Raw genomic sequence first — 25,957 nt, forward strand, 5'->3', positions numbered from 1 at the left:
AGTTCTTTTGATATTGTGCATACTGATGTTTGGGGGCCATATCACATCCCTTCTATGGGTGGGTACATATATTTTTTGTTATTTGTTGATGACCATACTCGGTTTTCTTGGGTTTATCTTATGCATTCACGAGATAAGGTTCCCGCCCTGACCCAAAACTTCCACCAGATGATCCTAGCCCAGTTTGATGCCAAGATCAAAGTTCTTAGATCTGATACTGCACAGGATACTTTGCTAATCCATTGGCATCTAACCTTCTTAATCATGGGGTTATCCACTAGAGCACTTGCCCTCATACACCTCAGCAGAATGGGGTTGCAGAAAGGAAGAATAGGCACATCTTGGAGGTGGCTAGAAGTATTATGTTTACCTCCAATGTCCCTATTCGTTTCTGGGGTGATGCTATCCTCACGGCGGTATATCTTATTAATAGGGTTCCTTCCCGGGTTCTTGATATGAAATCTCCTTTTTCCCTTCTATACCCAAATGAGGAGTTGTTTACTGTTCCCCTTAAAACATTTGGTTGTACCTTTTTTGTTCAGCTTCTTGGACCCCATCACTCCAAGTTCGAACCAAGGGCCTCCAAATGCATCTTTCTTGGTTATGCACAAAGTCAAAAGGGTTATTGCTGCTATGATCCTGTCTCAGGGAAGAAATTTGTCTCCATGGATGTCACTTTCTTTGAGGAGACACCCTATTATTCTCGGGTTTCTCCTCAGGGAGAGAGCAGTGAGAGGGCATTTGGGTCATTTTCTTCAGGGGGAGCGCACACCCTATTATTCTCGGGTTTCTCCTCGAAAGCTCGGTTTAAACAGAGCTGAGCCGAGCTCAAATAGCTCGTGAGAAGCTCAGCTAGTGGCCACCCCTAGTTAGAATCGACAGTACAAGGGTAGTTAAGTCATTTGTCTATTTAATTAAGGTTGAGTTGTATATTTTGTTTGGGTTTAAGTTGTATGTCCCATACTTAACGAGGGACAGATTTGTCTTTTGAAATCAGAAGAAAAACAATCTTTTGAGAATAAAGGACTGTTTAGAACAGATGCAGAAATCAAAATAAAATAACAGAAATCATTCTTCTAAGGAAGAGAAGATGAAGAAGAAGATGGCAGTAATAAGGGTTCAGAGTAAGAGAGTTTCAAACCTTCATCTCCACTCTTACACCCCTAACACTATTTTATTAAGTTAAACTTTGATAATTTACAAAGAGGCTCTTAGTTGGGCAAGAAATTAAAGGAACATAACATAAAAAGAATAGGCCTAGAATAAGGCCCATTACAGCAAAGAACATAAAAGATGAAAAAAGGTAAACAGCCTATGGGCCATTCGGCCCATTTTCTGTACAAAATCTAATACAAAGAGTATAAATATAAAGTGGGTCGACTGAGAGAGAGTGACTTTTCCTCTAAGAACATAAAAGATGAAAAAAGGATAAAGAGCCTATGGGCCAATCGGCCCATCTTCTCTACACTCCCCCTCAAGCTGAGCATAGATGTCAATCATGCCAAGCTTGCCAGTATCATGCTGAAGTTTAGCCTTGGGAATGCCCTTGGTGAGGAAATCTGCTAGCTGTCCTTCAGAGGTGATGAAAGGTAGACATATTTCACCAGAAGCCACCCTTTCTCGAATGAAGTGTCTGTCAACTTCAATATGCTTAGTTCTGTCATGTTGCACTGGGTTGTGAGCAATGTTGATGGCGGCCTGATTATCATAGTATAACATCATTGGCTTATCATGCCCAATCCCCAGTTCCTCCATCAATGATTTTAACCACAATAGTTCAGAAACTCCATGTGCCATGGCTCTATATTCTGCTTCTGCTAAAGATCGAGCAACAACAAATTGTTTCTTGCTTCTCCAAGAGACAATATTACCCGCCACCAAGCTGCAGTACCCAGAAGTAGATCTTCTGTCATCAATGTTTCCAGCCCAGTCAGCATCTATATAGGCTTCAAGTTTCATATGGCCATGCTTGGCAAACAGAATTCCCTTTCCAGGGGAGCCCTTCAAATAACACAGAATTCACTCTGCCGCTGCCATATGAGTATCCCGGGGAGCATGCATGAATTGGCTGATGCAACTGACAGCATATGCAATATCTAGCCGAGTCATGCATAGATGAAGAAGTTTTCCAAGGAGTCTCTGGAAGACTCTTTTGTCTTCTAACAATATTCCATCTAAAGCAGAGAGTTTATGACTCATATCAATAGGAGTAGCAACTGGTCTAGCACCCATCTTCCCTATTTCAGAGAGCAAATCAAGAACATACTTCCTTTGAGAGATAAGAATCCCATCCTTGGATCTAGCAACTTTTATGCCAAGGAAGTATCTCAATTCCCCCAGATCTTTGATCTCAAACTCTGTATGAAGAAAAGATTTGAGATCATTAATTCCTGAAACATTATTACCAGTCACAACAATATCATCAACATACACAATCAGGTAAACTGCTAGGAATCCTCTCCTCTTCACAAAGAGAGTATGATTAGACTGTGTCTATACATAGTCAAAGTTAACAAGGGCAGTCCTAAACCTCTCAAACCATGCTCTAGGGGACTGTTTGAGTCCATAAAGAGATCTCTTCAGCTTGCATACCTTTCCTTTCATATCTGTTTCATACATCCCTGGAGGAAGAGACATATAAACCTCCTCATGTAATTCTCCATTCAGAAATGCAATCTTTACATCCAGTTGATAAAGTGGTCAGTCTGAGTGAGCAGCCAAAGATAGAAGAACTCTCACAGAAGTCATCTTGGCAACAAGGACAAATGTCTCCAGATAATCAATCCCATATGTCTGTGTATAACCTTTTGCAACCAGCTTAGCCTTGTACCTCTCAATGGCGCCATCAGCATGATATTTGATAGAAAAGACCCACTTACAGCTAACTGGATCCTTCCCTTCAGGAAAATCAACCACTTCCCAAGTGTCATTCTTGTGTAGGGCATCAATTTCGGATCTCATAGCATCCCTCCATTCTGGAATATTAAGAGCTTCTGACACAGACCTGGGAATTGGGTTAGAGGCAACAGAAGACAGGTAGGCAAAATATGAAGGAGAAAGCAAACTATAAGAAATGTGTTTGAAAATGCAATGTGCAGTACACTTCCTTTTTCCTTTCCTAATAGCAATGGGGATATCAAGGTCTGGGAAGGATGGCTCCAAAGGGGCTGAAACAGTACCTGTTGTCTCATCTGTAACTGGAAGTGCATGAGGCTCATGTGTTGTAAGGGAAACAACCTGCTCATTTCTGGATCTTTGCCTTTGATACATCCTTGGATTAAAAAGAGGATGAGGAGGTAAAGGGGGAGGAACACTGGGATAGGAAGAGTGGAATGATTGATCCTCCCTTTGATTCATTTGAAGGAGGAAGAGACTCAATAAAAGACTCAACTGGGACAGGAAGAGGAAGAGGAAAGACCTGTGACAAATCCTCCCCCTTTGGACAATGTCCCTCCATAGAGGAACCATAAAAGGAAGAAAGCTCATCAAAGGTGACATCCATTGTGACATATCGAGTACCAGTCTTTGGATCAAAGCAACAATAACCCTTTTGTGTGGGGGAATAACCAAGGAAGATACACTTGTGGGCTTTTGGTTCAAATTTATGTCTTTGGACACTAGGGATATGTACATAACAAGTGCAGCCAAAGACACGAAGAGGAACAGAAAAAAGCTCATTTTCCGGATGGAGACTGAAAGGAGACTTAAACCCCAAAACCCTGGATGGCATACGGTTTATAAGGTAGGTAGCAGTGAGAACAATATCACCCCAAAACTTTGTAGGAACATGTGAGGCAAACAGGATACTTCTTGCAGCTTCAACAATATGTCTATTTTTTCTTTCAGCAACTCCATTCTGTTCTGGGGTCCTAACACAGGAGCTTTGATGAATAACCCCTAAGTTAGTGAGATAGCAGGACAAGTTCTTCTCAAAATATTCTTTTGCATTGTTAGATCTGAAAATTTTAATCCTGGTATCAAACTGGGTTTGGACAAATTCATGGAATTGCCTCACAAGTTTGGGAATTTCATCACGGGATTTCATCAGGAATATCCAAGTAAACCGAGAAAAGTCATCAATGAACAAGATAAAATATTTGTAGCCACCCATAGAGGGTAAGTGGTAAGGCCCCCACACATCTGAGTGCACAATATTAAAAGGAGAAGAAGATCTTTTATTACTCAAGGGATAACTGTTTCTACAATGCTTTGATAGCTCACATGACCCAAACGAAAATGACATAACATGACTCGACCGATAGACTCTGTAGATATAGACCCAAAAGCAGCTTTTCCAGGTTGTTCAAGGCACTGTCCCGGAGTATCAAGCAGGTATATTCCATTCGCCTCACGGCCACTCCCAATCACCTTCTAAGACTCCAGATCCTGAAAAACACAGTAGGAAGGGAAGAAGGTTACACAACAGTTTAATGACTTAGTTAGACTACTTACAGATAACAAGTTTGTATTTAGTCTAGGTATATGAAGAGCAGAAGGAAGGATCAAGGAATCTGTAGCCTTGATGGTTCCCTTGCCAGAGATAGAGGCAAGATAACCATTGGCTAGGGTGATTTTGTCACGTCAAAGAAGTAAATCATATGAAACAAACAAGGTAGAAAGGTTGGTCATATGATCAGAAGCACCTGAATCAATAATCCAAGGGATCCTACGATTACCTGAAATGGTTGCATGATTGGCAGAAGCCCGTATACCTGAATGAGCAAATGCAGAAGAGGTTGAATTTTCTGAAGGGTTGGAAGAAGAAGTCACACCCTCTAGGTGACTGATCATCCTCCCAAACTTCTCATATTCTGCTTTTATGGCTGCTAACTGCGCACTAACTGTCATCTCTTCAGTTTGGTACTTGTCACTATCTGGACCAGCAGCAACATTAGCACTCCTTGCCCTTTTATTATCATGTTTCTTCTGAAACCGAAGAGGTAGAAGCTCAGGATGTAATTTCCAACACTTGTCTTTAGTGTGTTTTGGCCTTTTACAATACTCACAACAACCTCTTTTTTCCCTGAGCCACTTGGAGTCCCTGCAACCCCTTTGGGTTTCACTCCCATATTAGCAAAGTGATCATTTAAACCAGCCCCTTGAACCTAGACAATCCTTCTGCTCTCTTCACTACTTACCAAGGCATATGCTTGTGATAGTGAGACACTATCCTTGGATAAAATATTTTGTTTTGTAATATCATACTCTAGGTTTAGTCCAATTAAGAACTCAAACACCCTGTTTCTCTCAACCAGTTTTCTGTAGGTCTCTGCATTATTAGTGGTGTCTCAGGTTACAAATTCTATCAAATCTATTTCTTGCCACAAAGACTTCAGTGTTGAGAAGTATACAACTAAAGGTTTCTCCCCCTGTCTTAAATTCTTCACATCACTTCTCAACTTGTAAGCTCTAGCCACATTTAATTTTTGGGAATAGGTTTCAGCAGCACTATCCCAGATTTCCTTTGCTGAATTCATCCACAAACAGTGCTGACTAATCTATGGCTGCATTGAGTTTACAAGCCACCCAATAACAGTATAATTTTCTTGCATCCACTTCTCATAAGATGGATCATCTTCTGAGGGAGCCTTTTTGCTCCCGGATATAAAACCCCACTTTCCTCTACTACAGATATGAATCTTTACCGATTGTGACCATGCCAGATAATTAGTTCCATCTAGCTTGACTGTGGTCACAGTCAGTAAAGAGTCAACAGAGGCTCCCGGAACCTGCCCGGATTCAGCAACATTCTTGTTTTCAATCTCTAAGGAGTTAATCTCTTTAAACACTTCAAAAAAGATTTCAACCAACTTCAAAAGACACCGAATAAAGATGGAACAAGGATTGTGTTGAGCCTACCTCTATGTAGCAGTACCAGAAATCTGAGTCACACCCGGAAGCTGGGAGAAACAGAAAAAGGAGCCGCACCTTGTAGACTACACGAAACACCAACCAACTTGGTTCGGTCTTCAAGAAAGAAAATCAGAAAGCCTCCAAACACTAAGCACCCAGTCCAAACACCCTGCGGAGCCCCCGCAAACAGATTTCTCCAGAAAATTAGGGTTTTGGGCAATACACTTGAATCATCCAAGGAGGCGACACAGTCAATCCTCCTCTCTCTAGAAACCACCAACAACTGGGCTGAACAGAGTCTCTTTAACAGTCCGTACGATTCAGTTCTCCATACACACTGTGTATGGGAAAAGGGGGTGAAAAAGGGAAAAAGAGAGCCCGCTCTGATACCAAGAAGAAAAACAGTCTTTTGAGAATAAATGACTATTTAGAACAGATGCAGAAATCAAAATAAAATAACAGAAATCATTCTTCTAAGGAAGAGAAGATGAAGAAGAAGATGACGACAATAAGGGTTCAGAGTAAGAGAGTTTCGAACCTTCATCTCCACCCTTACACCCCTAACACTTTTGATAATTTACAAAGAGGCCCTTAGTTGGGCAAGAAATTAAAAGAACATAACATAGAAAGAATAGGCCCAGAATAAGGCCCATTACAACAAATAACATAAAAGATAAAAAAAGGTAAACAGCCTATGGGCCATTCGGCCCATTTTCTGTACAAAATCTAATACAAAGAGTATAAATATAAAGTGGGTCGACTGAGAGAGAGTGACTTTTCCTCTTCTTAGATAGAACCTTTTCTTCTTCTCTTCTCTTATTTCTCTTCTTTCCTTCTTACTTATCTCAAACCTAGGATTGATCTAGTGTTAGTCGAATTGTTCATAGGTTATATTAATGGTAAAGTAAAAGAACCGAAGTCTGGAGGTGTAGAACATGATAGGTGGGACCAAGAATATAGCATGGTGATGTCATGGCTGTTATTGTCTATGTTGCCACAAGTAAGGAAGACCTTCATGTGGGCAGAACTTGTAAGCAGAGGGAGAGGAGTCTCTCTATTTACTATTCAAACTTGACCTCAATTTGGAAAGAACTAGACCATTATCAAAACATAGACTGGAAATGTGATGTAGATGCTAAGGCCTACAAGTCTTTGGTTTCCTAGCAATGAGTTTTTGCCTTCCTCTTGGGGTTGAACTGAAGGGATGAGAGATCCATCGTATGGACGCCTAAATCTTGCGGAATAAAGGGGCGAATTTCAAAAATTTTTCTCTCCCTTTCAACTGGGAATCGTATTCCCTATTTAGAAAATCATATTTTCAATGATCAATCTTGAACTATAAACTGAACCAGATCTGAACCAAAAGGAGTAGGAGAAAATTATACCTGATACGGAGAAAAAGTATCTCCCAACGAAGGTGTTCACGCCCAAGGAAGGATCCAAAGACTGCTCCCACTGAAGATGGCGCACTGCAAGATGGAGCAGAATCAACAGTATTCTTCTTCAAGAATTCTGTCATTCGCAAGAAACAGCAGGATGGCATGTGAGCACAGCTTCCTATCAATTCTTTCTCAAAGAACTGATGTCAAGATCGAATCTTGACTTCTCCTACAACTGGAGATCGAACTGGATGTCTGGCGGCTGCAGGAAGGAGGCGGCAAGAAAGATCATTACAGGGATTGCAGAAATTTTTCTTCTCTAATTTCAGCTCTGAAGAGGACCTGATTATGTGATTCTTCTAAAGGCTGCCGCCCCCTCCTTCTTTTGTAAACCCAAAGGATCAGCTCCTAATCCAATTAGAAGCTGTTGATCCAAATCATATTTGGATCGGACCTCTCTTTAGGTGATAAGGATAAACCCTTATCTTATCTACAGATTAGATCAGCCTTCTCCTAATCTCATTAGGAGGTTTCTAGATCTGAATCATATTCAGATCTGGACTCTCTGAGTGGATCCTATCTACTGATCCATCTCAGAATTCACCCATATTTAACTTATTAAATAAGTCTAGTTCGAAATGGGCTTTAGGCCCATTAAGCTTATGTGCTCACTTAACCTTCCTAACTGTTGCCCAGTTGGGCTTCCTTGTATAGCGTGGGACCTAAGCATTGATCTACACATCAGCCACATGGGTTCGGCCCATCCTTTGTTACAAGGCCTGGCCGAAAACACTGCTATGGACAATGCATCCCCTGAAAACCCATCAAATGGGCTCTATGGGCCCAACACTTACCCTAAGTGGTCCCTGGGCCAAGCCACCTTGTAACACTCAGGGACTGTGGGCAGATGCAAGATTAGCCCATCAGGTATTATCCTCAATGGTCTTACGCTTAACCTCTCAGCCCATAATGATCATACACTACCCGACAAGAGAGGACCTCTCCCTCGGCTGCAGGGGACAGTGTTGCACTCTCTACTTATATGGATCCCGGGAATTAAAACCTTCTTGCAAACATTTTAGAAACCATAATATATATACTTTTATATCTCATATAAAATATACTTTGCAAAACAAATCTCAACGATTGAAATCGGCTGCCGGCAGTCTTGGTTTCCATCAGTGAGAGTGCATCCCCGATCATTACCTTTGTCCGACAAAGGGGCTGATCCTGTCACTACGATCACCTACTCAGATGAATTCTCAGACTGTCCCAACATACCCAGGTTTTGACCCCCGCTAAGGATCTCACTGATTGGTACATCAAAGACAGCCCAATCCGACATCTAGTGCAGTATCATAATCGAGTCTAGGGGTCGGGTGTAACTTTCCAGTTTTGCCCATCAATCTCCAAGGTCCAGGGCAATACTGGAAATCTGGTCCAGTTCATAGATTCAATTAATCCTACACTGTATATGCCTAGGGTCTCACCCTGGCAGTTGAGACAGGCCACCCCAACCGACTTGGTGGCACCACAGTGTCAGCCTTATCAGGATAGGTCTCCCCAGACCGACCCACTGGCTGTGAACATTCTAAATTAACACGAGTCTCATTAAGTGTCCAGTTTAAGGGTATTACACAGAAACATACCAAGGGAACATGAATCAAATATGCACTTTTATTCATTTACAATAAACTCATAAAGTACATCATTCTGATTGAAGCTAAGGGCATACAAAACTGTCTAACAATGAGTTTTTGGTTTCCTAGCAATGAGTTTTTGCCTTCCTCTTGGGGTTGAACCCTAATATGAGTAGGTTCAAATATTGGCAAGTAAAGATCTCCCATTAGTGCAAGAAGTGTATGCCCCAGTACAGTTAGAAGAAAGCGGGCGGAATGTGATGAATAATTCTGAGGGGGAGCAAATTGCCTTAGCAGCTAAAGAGGGTGTAGTTATAGGAGGTGGTAATTCCTTTTAGAAGAGTGACTTCCAGAAGAAAGTTGATGACAAGGATAAGTTATAGTGCACTCATTGTCAGAAGTCTAGACATACTTGGGATACATGTTGGGAACTTCATGGAAAGCCAAAGTGGGCCTAGGAGTTGAGTAAAAAATCAGATCAGAATAAGAAACCAGGACAACAAGGCTAGAAGAAGTTTAGTGCAACAAACTTGGCCTCTTAGGAGTCTTAACCATCTATTACTACCTTGAGCTAGGACTACCCCTCCGTAACCGATCCTAGGGAAGATATCATTAATTCTTTCCATGACCATTTGGAGATGTATGGTAGGACAATTCGCCAGTTGGATCTTGCTCCACCCGCTTGACTTTCTTTGCATCTACATCAGGTAATGGTAATTTTGCCATCGCTTTCCATGTGTCCTCCCAACCCTCAAACTCCCCTTGGATAATAGATTATGGAGCCTTGAACCATATCACTGGTAAGTCAATTTTCTTTCAATCCTATCAACTATTATTTGGCAAGGACAAGGTGAGACTAGTTGATGGCTCTTTTTCTATCATAGATGGTCAAGGAATCATCTCCCTTCCATTTGGACTTACCCTTCCTAATGTGTTACATGTTCCAAAAATGCCTATAAACTTGTTTTCTGTTAGTAGTATCACAAATTCATTAAACTGTTCAGTAACCTTCTTTCTTTCTTGTGTGATACAGAATTTGTCCTCGGGGAAGATGATTGGTAGAGGTTGTATGGTGGATGGTCTCTACATGTTGGAGAACAAAGCTAGCGGTTGCGGAGTCCAAGAGTTCGTCTAGTAAAAGTCAATTGAACAAGAGTCAAATTTATTTATGACATAGTAGGTTGGGTCATTTACCTTTTGAGTCCCTGAAGTTTTTGTTTCCAAAGTTATTCAAGTCAGTGTCAGTGTCTGAGTTCACATGTCAAACTTGTCAATTGAGCAAACATTGTAGAAACCACTTTGCTTCAAGAAATAATAGATATGGTTTTCCTTTCCATATTGTTTACTCTGATGTTTGGGGCTCTGTTACTTTACCATCTAAGACTAGCCATTGATACTTTATTACACTTATTGATGATTACACCAGATATACATGGGTGTATCCCATGTGGTCTAGAGATGAGGTGCCAAAAATTGTTCAAGATTTCCAATGCATGATATTCACTCAATTTCAGATGGAAATCCAAAATTTTCAATCCGACAATGCTAAAGAGTACTTTCATCATGATCTCACGAAGTTTTTTGCTTCATGTGGGTCCACTCATCGTAGCTCTTGCACCAGAACACCACAACAAAATGGTGTTGTAGAAAGAAAGAACCACCATCTCTTAGGAGTTGCTCATGGAATACTACACATGAATGTTCCAAAATACTTCTGGTTGGATGCTGTGTTATATGCTGCCTACCTTATCAATCGTTTGCCATCTTGTGTTATATGCTGATGAGGGTACAAGGCCCCTCATCAGCTTATGTTCCCCAAAGCTTTTTTTTTTTTCTATCCCTATCCGTGTGTTTGGTTGTCATTGTTTTGTTCAAGACTTATCTCTTACTTGTGGTAAGCTTGACCCTCGTACTATTCCCTTTGTGTTCTTGGGCTACCCTTCTTCTCAAAAGGGTTACCGATGTTTTGATCCCATTTCCAGAAAATACTATGTTTCTATGGATGTGCCCTTCTTTGAGAGTGATCCTTTTTTTCCTGTTTCTCCTCGGGGGGAGAGTACCGTGGAGGAGAAATAGGTCCAGAAACAAGTCCAGATTCTTCCTCCTCTACTGGACCCTCCTCCATTCTGTGTTTTCCTCTGTCGTCGCAAGGACCAGCTGAGTTCAAGAGTTGTTGAGCAACTTGAAGCTGTACTACCAACATCATCAGATTCACCAGGGACAAATTCTATCTAGCTAGGTACTCTTATTCCCGTTGATGTTCCTGACCCTATTGCTATTGATATTTCCACTACTAATGACCTAGAGATTCCTATTGCACAAAGGAAAGGAGTTAGGGCTTGTACTACTAAGCATCCTATCTCCCACTTTGTTTCTTATCTCACCCCCTTTTCGTGCTTTCCTTCCTTCCATTGACAGTGTCCCTATGTGGTAGAGACTCTCTTAGCACCTGAATGGATAGATGCAATGAAAAAAGAGATCAATACATTACATAAAAATGGTACATGGGAGTTAGTGGATCTTCCTGAGGGTAAGGAACAGGTAGGGTGTAAATGGGTGTTCACCGTGAAGCACAAGGCTAATGGCATAGTAGAAAGGTACAAGGCCAGGTTAGTAGCAAAAGCGTTTACTCAGGTGTACGGAGTAGATTATACAGAGACATTTGCTCCAGTAGCAAAGATGAACTTTATCAGAATCCTTTTCTTTCTTGCTGCTAATGTAGCTAATCTTGATTGGGATGTTCACTGGTTAGATATCAAAAATGCCTTCCTGAATGGTGATCTTGAAGAAGAGGTGTACATGGTATAACCACCTGGTTTTTGTGTCAAGGCAAAGAACAAAAAGTGTGCAAGCTAAATAAATCCTTGTATGTGTTCTTCATCAATTAATTTGCTCCTTTTTCTGGTATATTAGAGTGAGCGAATTCTCCTTAAAAATGAGATGCAGTAAACTGGTTATGGAATTATTGCTTTGATTGGTTATCTCATATGAATCAACAACCTTCGGTCATAAGGTAGCGATGGAGTTCAAGCCAGCGACAACATGGAGAAGAAAGCTGAAGTTTGAAGCCAAAAGGTATGCGTTTGAAGCTTGCAGAAACAAGGGACAGGTGTGCCTGAAGATCAGAGAAGAGAAAAAACAACTATTTTTCCTTGCAGGGATGCAGTGATTTGGGTGAAGGGTTTCGTGGATGCAGTTACTTACAGCAAGAAACAAGCTGGATGGAAAGGTCAGTTGAATATGGGAAGGAAGAACTTTATAGCTGAGCTGAGAAACAATAGAAAGGGGTGGTTCATAATTATAACAGAACGTTTTGGGGAAAGCAACAGGAAGTTCGTGTGTATTCCAGAAGGAAATAGGAAGACAGGTTGGAAGTGTTTTGCAGATAAGCTACAGGAGTACCTGGTATTGACGGAGATGAATGAAAAGGTTCAGCAAAAGATTTCAATGGAGAAAGCAGAGGTGGGGGAGAGTGAGAGTGTTATGGTAGGAAAGGGAGAGCAAATAACTCAGAAGGCAGTGAAGGAATACATTGCTTGCTCTGTTAAATCTAGTAAATTGGAGTTGGAAGTTGATAAACAGAAATGGAATAATAAATTTGTGTTGATAGCTAGAAAAAATATTAAGGACTGGCAGCTCGTTGCAAAGGAAATAATGAAGAGGTTTAGCATTAGAAAACCTGTTCTTGTGGTGCCGTTTAGCGAAAACAGCCATTCTTGACATAGGGGAGGCGAAAATAGAACTCTCTTCTATTGAAACATAGGAAGGTTTGATCATCATCGAAGAATGTCGTATGTCTTGTAATGAGCGAGATATTACAGTAGCTTGCTTCAACATCAAGCTTCTTGGGGTGCCGTTCAACTTCTGGAATAAGTTGATAGTAGATAAAATAGTCCACACGATGGGTGGATCAATGGAGGACTGCAGCTTTAGTGACTTGACGGCGATCAAAGTAAGAATCCGGGGGATCAAGCCAGAGGAGGCACCCCATCTGGTCACTTTCTTCTCGGAGGGTCTATGGAGGAAGATTTGGGTTCTGACAGAAGTGGAAGCGTCTCTGTGGAGGAGCTGTTCGAAGGAGGAAGAAGAAGGTGGAGTGGAGGATGGAAGCAAACCTGGCAGAGTTTTAGTGGGAGGGGAAGGAAAGGAACAGGGGGAACTTTTGGGGGAAGAGGAAGAGTTGGGTTCCAAGGGGGTACTGGGCAGCCACATTGAAAGAGGAAATAATTCAGAAATATTTAAGGCAAAAAGTCAAGTGATCGGCCCATCATATGCTGATGTGGCAAAGATTTTAAGTGACCTGAGCCGGTTAAGATTTTGGGTGGGTTGACTTTCAAACTGGGGGGTATCAGTAGTGACCCACGTGATAACTTAAAATCTCACATGGGTCGGGGCAGAGGACTAGAAAAGAAGTCGGGCAGGTCGACCTTTGAACTGGGGGGATTTGTTAGTGACCCACGTGATAACTTAAAGTCTCACATGGGTCGGGCTAAGGGGCTGGTAAATGTGCCGATTGTAGATAGATCTTCTAGTCTATCTTTTTCCAATGCGGTGAATTCAGAAAGGAGAAAACTGTAGTGGCGGAGCGAGAACAACAGTGATCTACAGTGGTTGCCCCGCCGAAACTATGAAGACCCTTGTTCTTTGTGTCGCTCCTCAGAGAAACCGAATCCTAGATATGCAAGAGAGAGAACTGAAGAAAGGGAGGAATTGGATGAAGGTTGGGTGCTCTGTGGAGTAAACAATGAAGAGTTGGAGGACAGTTTGGATGAGGGTACCAGCATTGGAAGCGTGAATGATGATGGTGAGTACGACATAGGTGACTTGGGCATGCTGAACATTACAAGCCTATTCCAGGAGGACATAGAGGAGAAATGGAGATTGAACCTAGGCGGCCAGAGAAGTCTGATAGTTGATGGAGGAAGAGTTGGATCTTTTGATGCAAATGAGGCTGAAGACATTAGTTAGAATGTTGCGCTCCCAAGACTTCCAATTGTGCAAGGTGCAAAAGAAGGGGTAAACTTGGAGAACCTGAGGCGGAGCGGGAACACACCAATAAGGGGTAAACAATGGGTAGAGAGGATAGATTGCCAAATTGCCCATAGGACAGAAATGCTTACCAACCAACTCAGGGAGACAAACATTGACCAACCTTCTAAACAAGAAAGGGAGGATGGGAACAGCATTTCGTGCCCCCATTCATCCTTCTAGTCAAACCCAGGTAACCAAGTGAATTCAGTTTGTGCTACTAATGTGTTCTCTGTGTCCTATGCTCCAGATTCCGTTCCTATTCCAAGTTCGACAGCCCTTGCATGTGCTACCAACCAAGGTGGTGGATATTTAATGAGTATGGAAAGGAGAGTGGAGGACTGTGGGGAGATGTTGGAAGGAAGGTATAGGAATGAGAAAGTTTGGGAGATTATTGAAAAAATCTTTAGTGAAGTTGAACAAAATATAATGCGGATGAAGAATATAGAGGAAAGAAGAGGGGATGGATTAGGTGGAAGGGGAGAAGGAGAGGAGGGGAGAAATGGAGGGCAATATCTAGAGAGGACAAGGGTGAAAGAATCCAATAGGGAGGACCTGATAGCAGAATTCGTGGGGAAGTTGGGATGCGGAATGGAAGACTTGAATGTTTTGAAAGGTGGCTTATAGAAGAAGAAGAAAGAAATTAAAATAAAGAAAAGAAAACTGAGTGAAGTTGAGAGGCTGAAAAGAGATGTTGAAGGTGACAAAAAGTTTGGGGTAAAAGGAGATAGAAGGAAAGGGGGGAAGTAGTGGTTTTTGTAGAAGGGACTTAAAGAAGAAATGACTGAAGATTCTTAGTTGGAATGTGAGGGGTATTGGAAGTGTGAGGAAAAGAGCGACGATCAGAGAGGTAATAAAGAGGTATGACCCAGACATTGTATTATTGTAGGAATCCAAGAGAATGGAGTTTAGTAATAGATGGGCAAGAAGTATGGAAAGCCAGGGGGATTAGTTGGGTGGCTGCTTCCTCTTGGGGTGCTTTAGGGGGGATAGTGACAATGTGGAAGAAGGATGTGGTGGAAGGTTTGGAGGAACTGATTGGAAAATACTCAATCTCAGTGAGGTTCAAGCAACAAGAGGATGATTTTGTGTGGGTGCTCACAAATGTTTATGGGCCAAATGATTACAGATAACGAAATCAATTGTGAGAGGAATTGACTGATATTAGAGGATTTTGGGATGGGCCTTGGTGTGTGGGTGGGAACTTCAATGTGGTTAGATTCACGGAGGAAACCAATAATACTAATCAGAGGGTGACAAATAGTATGAGGAAGTTTAACAGGTTTGTGGATGCCTTTGAACTCAAAGAGATACTATTAGCCCATAAGACATTCACTTGGTCAAATCTCCAATCGAGGCCCACCTGCTCTAAGTTGGATAGGTTTCTGTTCTCTTTGGATTGGGAAGAACACTGGGGAAATCTAGACTCTAGGGCTCTTCCAAGATTGACCTCTAACCATTGGCCTATAGTGATTTGCAAGGAGGAAAGAAGGAATGGTGGACCTGTCTCCTCTAGGTTTGAGAAAATGTGGTTGCTCCATCCTTGATTCACTAAAAGAGTAAGGGAGTGGTGGTATGAGTGCAACCCAGTGGTGGATTGAGAAGGAATGGGGTTCCATAGAAAGCTACAATTCTTGAAAGCAAAGATCAAGGAGTGGAATCAATTAGAGTTTGGAAGGCTTGAAGAAAGGAAGAGAACCTTGATGGACAAGATTGAGAGCCTTGACTTGAAAGAAGAAAGGAGAGACTTCAAAGAGGCAGACAAGGAACAAAGAAGAGGTTTGAGAAGTCAGTTTGATGACTGCCTACATAAACAGGAAATTAGCTGGAGTCAAAAATCTAGATGTAAATGGCTACAAGAGGGAGATAGAAATACCAGTTTCTTTCATTCTTTGGCAAATGGGAGGATAAGGAAAAATTCTGTCTCTAAACTAGAGATAGATGGAGTTGAGTTAACACAACAAAATGAGATTGCAGGAGCCTTTGTGGAACACTTTAAATCAATTCTAAGAAGGCCTGTAAGTAGGGGGTGTGGTTAGAAGGACTGGATTGGCCAGATGTAGGAAATGATAATAGGAGAAAGCTGGAGAGAAGGTTTGATTTGGAAGAGATTAAGGAGGCTGTTTTCTCTATAGATAGAACAAAAGCTCTAGGACCGGATGGCTTCACAATGGCCTTTTACCAAGACTGTTGGGATATGGTGAAAGATGACATTTTGTTGGTTTTTAAGGAATTTCATAGGAGAGGAGTGGTTAACCCAGGTGTGAATTCCACCTTTCTAGCATTGGTCCCAAAAAAGAAAGATTCATTGCATCCAAAGGATTTTCGGCCAATCAGCTTGGTAAATAGCTTGTATAAGATCCTTGCAAGGGTGTTGTCCCTAAGGTTGAAGGAAGTGTTGCCAAATATTATCTCACCAAATCAAGGAGCTTTTGTGAGTGGAAGACAAATAACAGATCAAATTCTAATTGCTAATGAGAGTGCGGAGAATTTCAGGAAGGGTAGAAAGAAGGGAGTGGTTTGTAAGTTGGATAAAAAGTTATGACCAAATTTGGATTTGGGGCTAGATGGTGCAATTGGATTATGGGGTGTGTTCGTAATTGTCATTACTCAGTACTAGTGAATGGGAGAGTGGTTGACTTTTTTCTAGTCATTAGGGGTGTAAGACAAGGAGACCCCCTGTCTCCCTTCCTGTTCACACTAATTGTTGATGTTCTAGGGAAATTAATTTACAGAGCAGGTTCTAGGGGTCTTATTAGAGGCTGGAGAGTTGGAAGGGAGGATACCCCCCTCACCCATCTACAGTTTGCAGATGACACGATTCTGTTCTGTGGAGGGGGAAATATGAGGTATATAAGGAACTTGAAATTGATGATACAACTCTTTGAACAAATGTCAAACTTGAAAGTGAACTTTGAGAAAAAGTTGTGTAGTGGGTGTGAATATGGAGGAAGGTGAGATTAGGGAGACTGCAGAAGTGGTAGGGTGTGAAGTCTTAGAGTGGCCTTTGAATTATTTGGGGTTGCCATTGGGTGATAACCCAAAGAGAGATAGCTTCTGGAATCCGGTGGTGGAAAGATTTGAAAAGAAACTTGTCTCTTGGAAAAGGAATTACCTCTCTATGGGTGGGAGGATAACACTGATTAAGGCTAGTCTACCAAATTTACCTATTTATTTCCTTTCAGTGTTCAAAATCTCGGTAAAGGTTTCCAATAGATTGGAAAAGATGATGGGAGACTTCCTTTGGGAGCCAGAAGAGGAGAAAAGGGATCATAAAGTAGGTTGGGAGGTGGTGACCAAGAGTAAAAATAGTGGTGGTTTGGGGCCCGAGAACATTAGAAAAAGGAATATGACCCTTCTGGTGAAATGGTTGTGGAGATTCCCACTAGAGAAGGAGAGGTTATGGGCCAAGATAGTGGTCAACATACATGGGCTGGAGCTAAATGGATGGGATGCTGGAATCCGAGCTAGGACTACATGTGCTTCACCTTGGAAAGCCATTCATGATTTGTTACCAGCTTTTTCTCCTCTTATTAGGTATGACTTGAATTCAGGTAATGCTATAAAATTCTGAGAACAAACTTGGGTGGGGGATGCCCCTCTAAAGGACCGGTTTCCTTCTTTGTATGCCCTCTCTAACCTTAAAAATGAGCTAGTTTCCTCTTTCATAACCCCCTCCTCTTCCACTTCTGGGCTTGGGTGGAATTTGGGTTTGAGAAGGGCTGTGAGAGACTCGGCCCTTGACAGCATTTCGAGTCTCCTTCAGCTTCTTGACAATATTTTCTTAGACCTGCTAAGGTGGATTCTAGAATTTGGACTCCCATCTCCACTGGTTCTTTCTCCTGTGCCTCTTTCTTCAAAGTTTAAAGCTAATCCACCAGTCTTGAGCCCTCCCTTTTCCTACTCATGAGGTTTGGTACAAACCAATCCCTCCTAGGGTTGGTAGTTTTTGCTAGGAAGCCTTTTTGGAAAGATTCAACACCGGTGATCTGCTCCAAAAGAAGAGGCCCAATACTTGTTTGTCCCCTCACTGGTGTGTTCTTTGTAAAGCTGATGGAGAAACGGGTTTTCACCTACTGGTGTCTTGCCAATATGCAAAGTCTATTTGGGAGTGGGCTCTCTCCCTATTTGGGTGTAGTTGGAACCCTCCATCAAATTTGCAAAATCTGTTTTCTCCTTTATTCAGGTCGCACATGAAAAGGGGCAGGATTATGTTGAGAGGATTGAGGGATGCGGTTTGTTGGTCCTTATGGGAAGAAAGAAATGCTAGGATTTTCTCAAAAGTAGAGAGAAGTACTGATGAATTGAGGGCCTTGATCCTTATAAGGGTAGTATAGTGGATGAAATCACTAGAGCTATTCACAGATTATACAGTGGATGACATGTTGAGGAATTGGGGTGAGATTGCTAACAGTACCTAGACCAAAACAGTAATGAATGTGTCTTGGACTCCCCCTCTGCGGGTTTTATAAAACTAAACTTTGATGGGAGCTGCAGAGGGAATCCTGAACAATCAGGGGTTGGGGGTGTTTTCAGGGATGAGAATGGGGTTGTTTCTCCCATGTTCTCAGGCCCAAATGGAGTGGGTGGCTCTCTTAGAGCCGAGATCCATGTGGTTATGGAAGGAATCTAGAAAGCCAGGGAGATGAATATCAGAAAACTTGAAATTGAAGGGGACTTGGAGGTGGTGGTTGGATGGCTGAATAAAGACTACAGTGGCTTATGGAATTACAGCAATATGAAGAGGAAATTTAGATGGCTGGCTCGAGAAATGGAGGTTAAAATTAGTTGGGTAAAAACATCAGCTAATTCTTTTGCTGATGTGTTAGCTAAACAAGGGGTGGAGAGGGAGTCAATGTTTTGGGCACAATTGTAATTATTTTTTCTGTTTCTCCTTCCGTTTCACTTTTTCTTTTTCCTTCTCTTGGGGCTCAAGTTATAGCTGGAAGATAAGAAAGTTTGTCTTCCTCTTTGTAATTATCATTGAAAGTTTTAATGAATTTAATGAAGTGTGTTATTGATCGAAAAAAAAAAAAGAAATCCTTGTATGGAGTAAAACAATCGCCAAGAGCTTGGTTCAGCAAGTTTCATTTAGCAATGCAATAGATTGGCTATAAAGAGTGTTAGATTGATCATACATTATTTGTGAAAAAAGGTGAAGGAAAGATTGCAGCCTCGATAGTGTATGTTGATGACATAGTAATCACGGGTGATTGGAAGATTAACATCCAGAAACTAAAGGAGTTTCTAGCCGCTCAGTTTGAGGTGAAGGATCTAGGTCCCTTGTAGTATTTCCTTGGAATTGAAGTTGCCTGCTCACAAAAGGGGATCTTCATTTCTCAAAGGAAATACATCCTATATCTGTTAGAGGATTTAGAAAAGTTAGAGGTCAAACCAGCCGATTCTCCCATTGATCCAAACCATAAATTGGGTGATTGTTGTGGTGAGACTATCAAGGTATTAAAACAATTCCAGAGACTCATGGGAAGGCTCCTGTACTTGTCCATGACCCGGCCAGACATTGCTTATGCCGTGGGTGTTCTTAGTTAGTTTATGCATGCCCCTAAGACCACATACTTAGAGGCAGCTAAGAGAATCCTCAGGTACTTGAAGAAGTTTCTGGGAGCTGGTTTACTATTCCAAAAGAATGGGCATTTGAAGGTTGAAATGTATACAAATGCAGACTAGGCCAGATCAGTTGATGGCAGAAATAGGGGTGGATTCGAGTCGAGCTGAGCTCGAATAGCTAGACTTGAGAAAAATGTTTTATAAAAATAAAAAAAAAATATATAAAAAATATTTTTATTTGATATTTAAAAAATTAAGAATTATAATAAATAGTTATTATTATATATAAAAAAATATTATATATATTATATAATATTTTTATTTTATATATTATTTTCTATAATAATTATTATTATGTAGCTATTCGAGCTCAGCTCATGAGCCAAGCTTTATTAGGCTAGAGCTCGGTTCGATTAATAAACGAGCCTGTAAATTGGGCTCGAGCTCGGCTCAAAGCTTGTTGAAATTGAGCCGAGCCAAGCTCGAGTAGCTTGTGAAGAGCTCGGATTGTGGCCACCCCTAGGCAGAAAGTCCACAAGTGGGTCTTGTACCTTTGTGGGAGGAAACCTAGTCACATGGAGAAGCAAGAAACAAATTGTTGTGGCTAGGTCTAGTGTTGAAGCCGAATATAGAGTTATGCCCCATGGAGTAACTAAGGTTATGTGGATAAAGAACTTGTTGAGTGAGCTGAGTTTTGCAATTGATAAGCCCATGTCCTTGTACTGTGACAACAAGGCTGCAATCAACATCGTAGCCAGTCCTGTTCTTCATGATAGAACTAAACACATTGAGGTGGACAAACACTTTATTTAGGAGAAACTTGTTAATGGGGAAGTGTGCACTCCATATGTAAGTTCTAAGAGCAAGTTGCAGACATTTTCACAAAGGGCCTACATCACTTGCGACACAATGACTATGTGACAAGTTGGACATGATTGATTGATATCTATGTCCCAACTTGAGGGGGAGTGTTAAAACTATTAAAATTCTGGAGTTTAGTGCCACAGGGGCATATTTGTAATTTTACTCTTATTTTTATTATTTATGGTTGTTCTAATATAAATAACTGAAGCTGGCGCCGCCAACTAAGTTTTTTGACTCCAAAATGTCTTTCTCTCTTCTTCCTTCTCTCTTCTCTCTTTTCTCTTCTATCCATTCTTACTTTCTACTGATTTTTACCAAGAAAACAGTAATAAATTTCATTTCTTCTAAGGAAGCACAGGAAGAGTAAGGATGAAAGTTACAATACGTTTCTTTACCATTTAGGAACTAGTTAACTGCCAAAAACTTAGATACTAATGACAGATAAATAACCATATACAAATCCTGGCTAGAAAGGACAAATGTTGAAATGCTCGAATTAGGCTAAGAATACTTACCGCCTCTGCAGTATCCAAGGTATTAATGCCATGTTCAAATGCATAACTTAGAATTTCATGGGCCTCTTTCTCAGTATTTTGTTCTCCAAATGTCATCTGAAAATATGAAGACATACATCCATCATATTAAACTAGTCAACTACTTTGTTAAAGTCCATGGTTCTCAAAGCAGCCAAAAGCCATATGAAGAAAATGATCTAACATTCTAAAAGCACTACAAGAAACAAACTAATAAAATGAAGTGTAAACTGTTAACTAAAATGATAACCACCTATCCCCACATTGTCCACAGAGTAATATGCCATTGTTCAAAAGTACATGCACCTAGAAACCAAATTAAGAAAACTACCTCTTTGATAAGACGCACAACCTTCAAATTTCCCATGACAAATTTCTAGACAGAGGTTGATTTGGTGTCTCATTTCTAAATTCTTTTCCCTTGCTCTTTCTACAAATTTACATCAATATCCTGGACTTTTCTAATGTCAAAATTGTAACCCAAAGTTCAGTAATATGAATTTAGCATTTTGAGTAGTAATGGATTCTTTTGGTTCATTATGATAGTATCGGTATGCTTAAGTATCAAGGCTATAATTATAGTTTCTTTCCAAGAAATAGAAATTGGAGAGTAATGTTGTAAGCAGTGTTTTGATTGGAGCAGTAAATACAAAATGAACAATACTCTTCTTGCTCACATTTTCTGGAATTAAGTCATTTTTGAAAGCTATTTGATTTCTGGCAAGCACAAATAATGTGATTTGTAATTGATATAAGAAAGTTATTGACAGTTTATGGGCAGCATAAATGGTCTATGATGGAGTCTGTACTTTTGGGTCATATGAGCTTTGATATAGAGTTTTATTAAGTTTAGGTTTTTTAGTAAACAGATAGCTTGAGGAGTGAATTTTTTTCTTAGAAATTCATGTGTAGGTATAAAAAAAGGAAAGATGAATAGTTCTAGACAGCTTTTTACTTATCCCCCAGTTTTGAGTTCCAAAGTTACTGACAGTTTATGGGCAGCATAAATGGTCTATGATGGAGTTTGTACACAAAGAACCCAGAGGACAGAGTATCCTGCTTATGTACTATTGTTTAATAATGGGATCTTGTCATAGGCGAGTGAGTAATCCAAGGGTAAAATTATGGTTGGTTGACCGACCAGTTCATGCTTCAAATTCTTGAGATCCATGCAATTCTATGGAACAGAAGAGAATCCATAAAACAAATAATTTTCCGCCCTCTCTAAGCCGAGAATTTTTCTGCATCTTCTTTCTATGATTGTCTTTATTTTGGATGAATTCAAAATTCCAGATACAAATTCAAACTTACTCGGAGCCACATTTGTCATACCCATTCAGAACTGGAAGTTATACTACTACACAGTCTATTGTCTCATGAAACATAATTCTCCATTAGGTTCCACTTAAAACCCAATATAAAAGATTGAAACGAAACCGTTTTGTCCAGAGAGAGATAAGAAGTATCATCATTTTAAAGAACTACAAGTATCCATTATATTTCGTGTCTGAAAATACTCCACTTAGCTGATAATTGAGGGTAAGCAGTACTTAAAATCCAAAATTTCGTTTTCATTCATTGACAGATAAGATCAGAAAGGAAACCGGACAATAATACATTACCGTTCCTAGAGTAATTTCACTTATTTGAAGCTCGGAATCCCCAAGTTTCCGATATTGCAACGCGTTCTGTCCATGTTTTGCTCGAATAGGCGCTCTTAAAGAGCTCCTCTTCTTAACACTGAATGGCGAGGACCGAATGAACTTTTGGCGGGAATTCACTCTGTTGTTGATGAGAGATGCTGGAACTAGAGAGGAGCTCGAGGCCATTGGATAAACCAGTTGCTTCTTGTGTCTTTCGCCTTATCGGAGACGAGAGGTGACACGCAGAAGAACGTCAATTTTAAACGATGGTCTCTCTCTAAAAAAATAATAATTTTTTGGTTCCGTGCTCCTTTGGGAGATCAGATCGGCGCCCTCACCCCACAGCACCTCCCACCCGTGTATGGGTAATATCTCTCCAATGCACGGTGAGATGTGCATGTGGGGCGCTAATGTGTTCACCCGTTTTGGGAGGGTTTTCAGGTAGCTGCCTCTGACTTTGCATGATAGACCCCATAAAGAAAGCAATGAAATCACATCAGCGCCCCACGAGACACCCCAACAGGTGCCACGTCTCAGCGTACAATAGAAAGTTGTAAACTCTCGAATTCACCCTACAACGTTACTGCCGTGAAACTTCTCCCGGTGATAGTAAATGATATTATCATTGGACGATATTCTCAATACATAGTGGGAATGAACATGAACATGACCTCAAGTTCTTAAAATAAGGAAAATAGATTTCTGAAAAATGAACATGACCTCAAGTGAACTAATAAATCGAGATGAAGTTAATTTCAGTAGCTTCTTCGATGTGCTTAGTCAACGTGGCTCAGTCAAAACTGATGCCCTCTCAAACGGGTTCTCAGCCCAAAAAATTGACACTGGTAAAGCTTGTTTTAATAGTTTCTTCGTAGTGGTTCAGGCCATTTATAAGGCTGAGCTAAAGATTCAGCTAAGTTGGTTTAATGCTTTAAGTTAAACCTATTCACAGCTTTGAGTTACATTGCCTAAGACAAGGTAAAGTTGAGTGGGTCTTCTCGTGTACAGATTATTTTAATGGAATGTTCTTTTTTGGATTTTGAGAAGGGAAAAATTAGTTTTTTTCTAAAAGACAAATTTTTTAAATTACGCTTACTGTTTTTGTTTGTTAAATTGACTAAGTATATTAGTATTGTCTTAAATACCTTTACTGTTTCTAAAACTTATATCACTTTGTTAACTGAAACAAATGAAATATCAAATTTGTCCTTCACTATTTTTCAAATTTCAAAATAAAACCCAACGAAAGAACAGTCGGCCATGGAAAGAGGCTGACGTCTGCTCAACTTCGTTCTCTCTATAGTACCAATCACTTCGTTGCAGAGTTCAAAATCTCTCTTCTCTTGTTCTTCCTCTCCTCATCTCCATTGTTGTTGCAACTGCGTTCAATATCTAAAGAACCCCCACCCTGCAATAAATGTTTCACATCAAAAAGCCGCTGCCTTGTTTTGGTAAAACCAATGTATTCTGCCTCATCTTTTTTCCTCTCAGAAGTCTCAAGTGAACACTTCCAGAGAGCGGATTTGGTTTTACCAAAACAATTTCTATTGGTGGGTGTTGCTTGGAAGGTACATGCGTGTAGATACGTCGGTTTCTGGTGGGGGGAACAAAACAGGGATGGAGAGATGGGGAAACAAAACAAGGCCGACTCTGATCTGACCACCTCCACTTAGCAGTGAAGAGAACTCTCTGGTGGCTCCATTAAGGGCCATCTGACGTTTCCATGATGGTGGCAGGAACGGTGAAATAAGGGTCCTTCACTACCGAGTAATACAGTCTTTCAGCTTTTTCAACATGCATCAATACTGCAGCTTCAACCACCGCATTCGATCTTCCGGAAAACCTTCACGAGGAACAACCCTCCACGGTGTTTCTTCCCTCCTAGACGGATCGTTTGCACTTTCCGGTGTTGTGTCATCAAGATCTTCCGGCGCATCGGCAACCTGGAAAATTGTATTTCGGTGGTTGTGGGTCACATTGTAAGGGTGGATCTCATCGTCGCAAGCCATGATATTCAGGCACCACAGTCGAATCTTCCGGTTCCGGAAAACCTTCATGATGAACAACCCTGTAGTGAAAAAAACAGAACAAATAATAAGAGAGAGAATGGCAATTCCTCAACTCGTACCTTTCCCATCTTCAACTCACACTTATAGACCTTCTTTAAGCCCTAATTCTTCCTCTCACTGCCTGTGAGCAGGTCTATTGTGTTTTCCGGTTGTTTTTGTAAGGAGAATTGAATGGTGTATATCGATAATTCAAAATGCCCAAAAAGAAAAGGAGAAAGAAAATAGATAAATAAGAAGAAATTGTTGTCATTTTTGTTCAAACGTTCCTGTTTTCTCATTCTCCCTAACCACTCCACGACGGCCCTGTCTTCTCTCAGAAATGTGCTGATTTCGTTCATGCCTTCAGGTTTTCTCATGTGAACCGACTTCCAGAGCTTTTTCGAATACTTGCGATGGCAGGAGCTTTTTCGAATGCAATATATGGCCACTTGTTCTGTTGGCCATGTCTTTATCGATGGCTGTATATTCACTCGGATTTGAATGAATGTCCCGTTTGCAAAGGAGACGTCGAAGATACAGACATCATACCAATAACTGCAGCAGCGGAGCCGAGGCTGATAATCCCTCCCAGGGGAATTCCCCACCTTTGACTTTGAGGAATTGTCCGATGGAGGTTTTGAAATGACGGGAGGGTGGCTTGGACATCATTTTTCTGCCACCATTTTGATGATGGGAGAGAGAGACCGGAGGGGGAGGGGGAGGGGGAGGTCTAAGAACTTCAACGACCAAAGAAGATTTTGTGAAGGATGCCAGTGTTGAGACGAAGGGGATAAGGGTAATATTGGGTCTTAAAAAAAATTTATAGGTCACACGGGTTAGATGTGCACATCATGACAGATCATTAACGGATACCGTTAAGAGATTTACCCTTTTCTAAGTGGGGATTAGAGTTTATTTTCCTGGGTATCATTTACTCATTTACCCATGTAATTGATACTCATCTCCTAGGTAGATATAGGAATGGTAACGGGTATGGTACTCGTGCAAATTGCCATACTCGTTCCTGAACCCGCTATCCCTGATTCCAAATCCGTTAAACCCATCCCAACCCATCTCACCCGTTAAATCCCTTGACCAAATATTTTCTACTAAAAAAAATATTTTTTTAATGCTTATAGTGTGACTTGAACCCATATCAATTAATGATAGCACGAAATCTCTTAACACTACTTTAAGCCACAAGCAATTTCGCCTTTTGTGTTATTTAATGAAATAAAATATATTTTATTAACTTTTGTATTCATCAAAACAATCAATACATATATATGGTTAACAATTCCAACTAAAAATTAAAAGAAATACTATTTAAAATTAGCATTTTATAAATAAATGAAATAAATAATCTATCAAATCCAAATTTACATCGAATGATGAATTTAA

At 40.7% G+C, this 25,957-nt stretch overlaps 1 protein-coding gene and 1 long non-coding RNA gene across 3 annotated transcripts in view; both read right to left on the bottom strand.

Moving 5' to 3' along the window:
• LOC104589985 (NAD(P)-linked oxidoreductase superfamily protein) overlaps positions 1–22,835 on the bottom strand; it is a 45,655-nt gene extending 22,820 nt beyond the window's left edge. The window contains exons 1-2 of one of the 2 annotated variants that reach the window (XR_016080499.1): positions 22,488–22,835; positions 20,848–20,943 (exon numbers count right to left, since the gene is read on the bottom strand). Coding sequence is in view for 1 of the 2 variants with exons in the window: in XM_088894980.1 (XP_088751106.1) it covers positions 20,848–20,943; positions 22,488–22,694 (303 nt within the window). In the remaining variant the exon portion in view is untranslated. The remainder of the gene's footprint in view (positions 1–20,847; positions 20,944–22,487) is intronic. The other variant, XM_088894980.1, reaches the window with a different exon arrangement.
• Positions 22,836–23,698: 863 nt separating this feature from the next.
• On the bottom strand, positions 23,699–25,331 carry LOC148804052 (uncharacterized). The gene is made up of 2 exons (XR_016082468.1): positions 24,918–25,331; positions 23,699–24,576 (listed from the first exon to the last, which is right to left on the bottom strand). It is a non-coding gene; the product is annotated as an uncharacterized LOC148804052 (long non-coding RNA).
• Positions 25,332–25,957: the final 626 nt, after the last annotated feature.

Source organism: Nelumbo nucifera, chromosome 1 (assembly GCF_055504915.1).
Source record: "Nelumbo nucifera cultivar China Antique chromosome 1, China Antique-T2T, whole genome shotgun sequence".
Classification (NCBI taxonomy): Eukaryota; Viridiplantae; Streptophyta; class Magnoliopsida; order Proteales; family Nelumbonaceae; genus Nelumbo; species Nelumbo nucifera.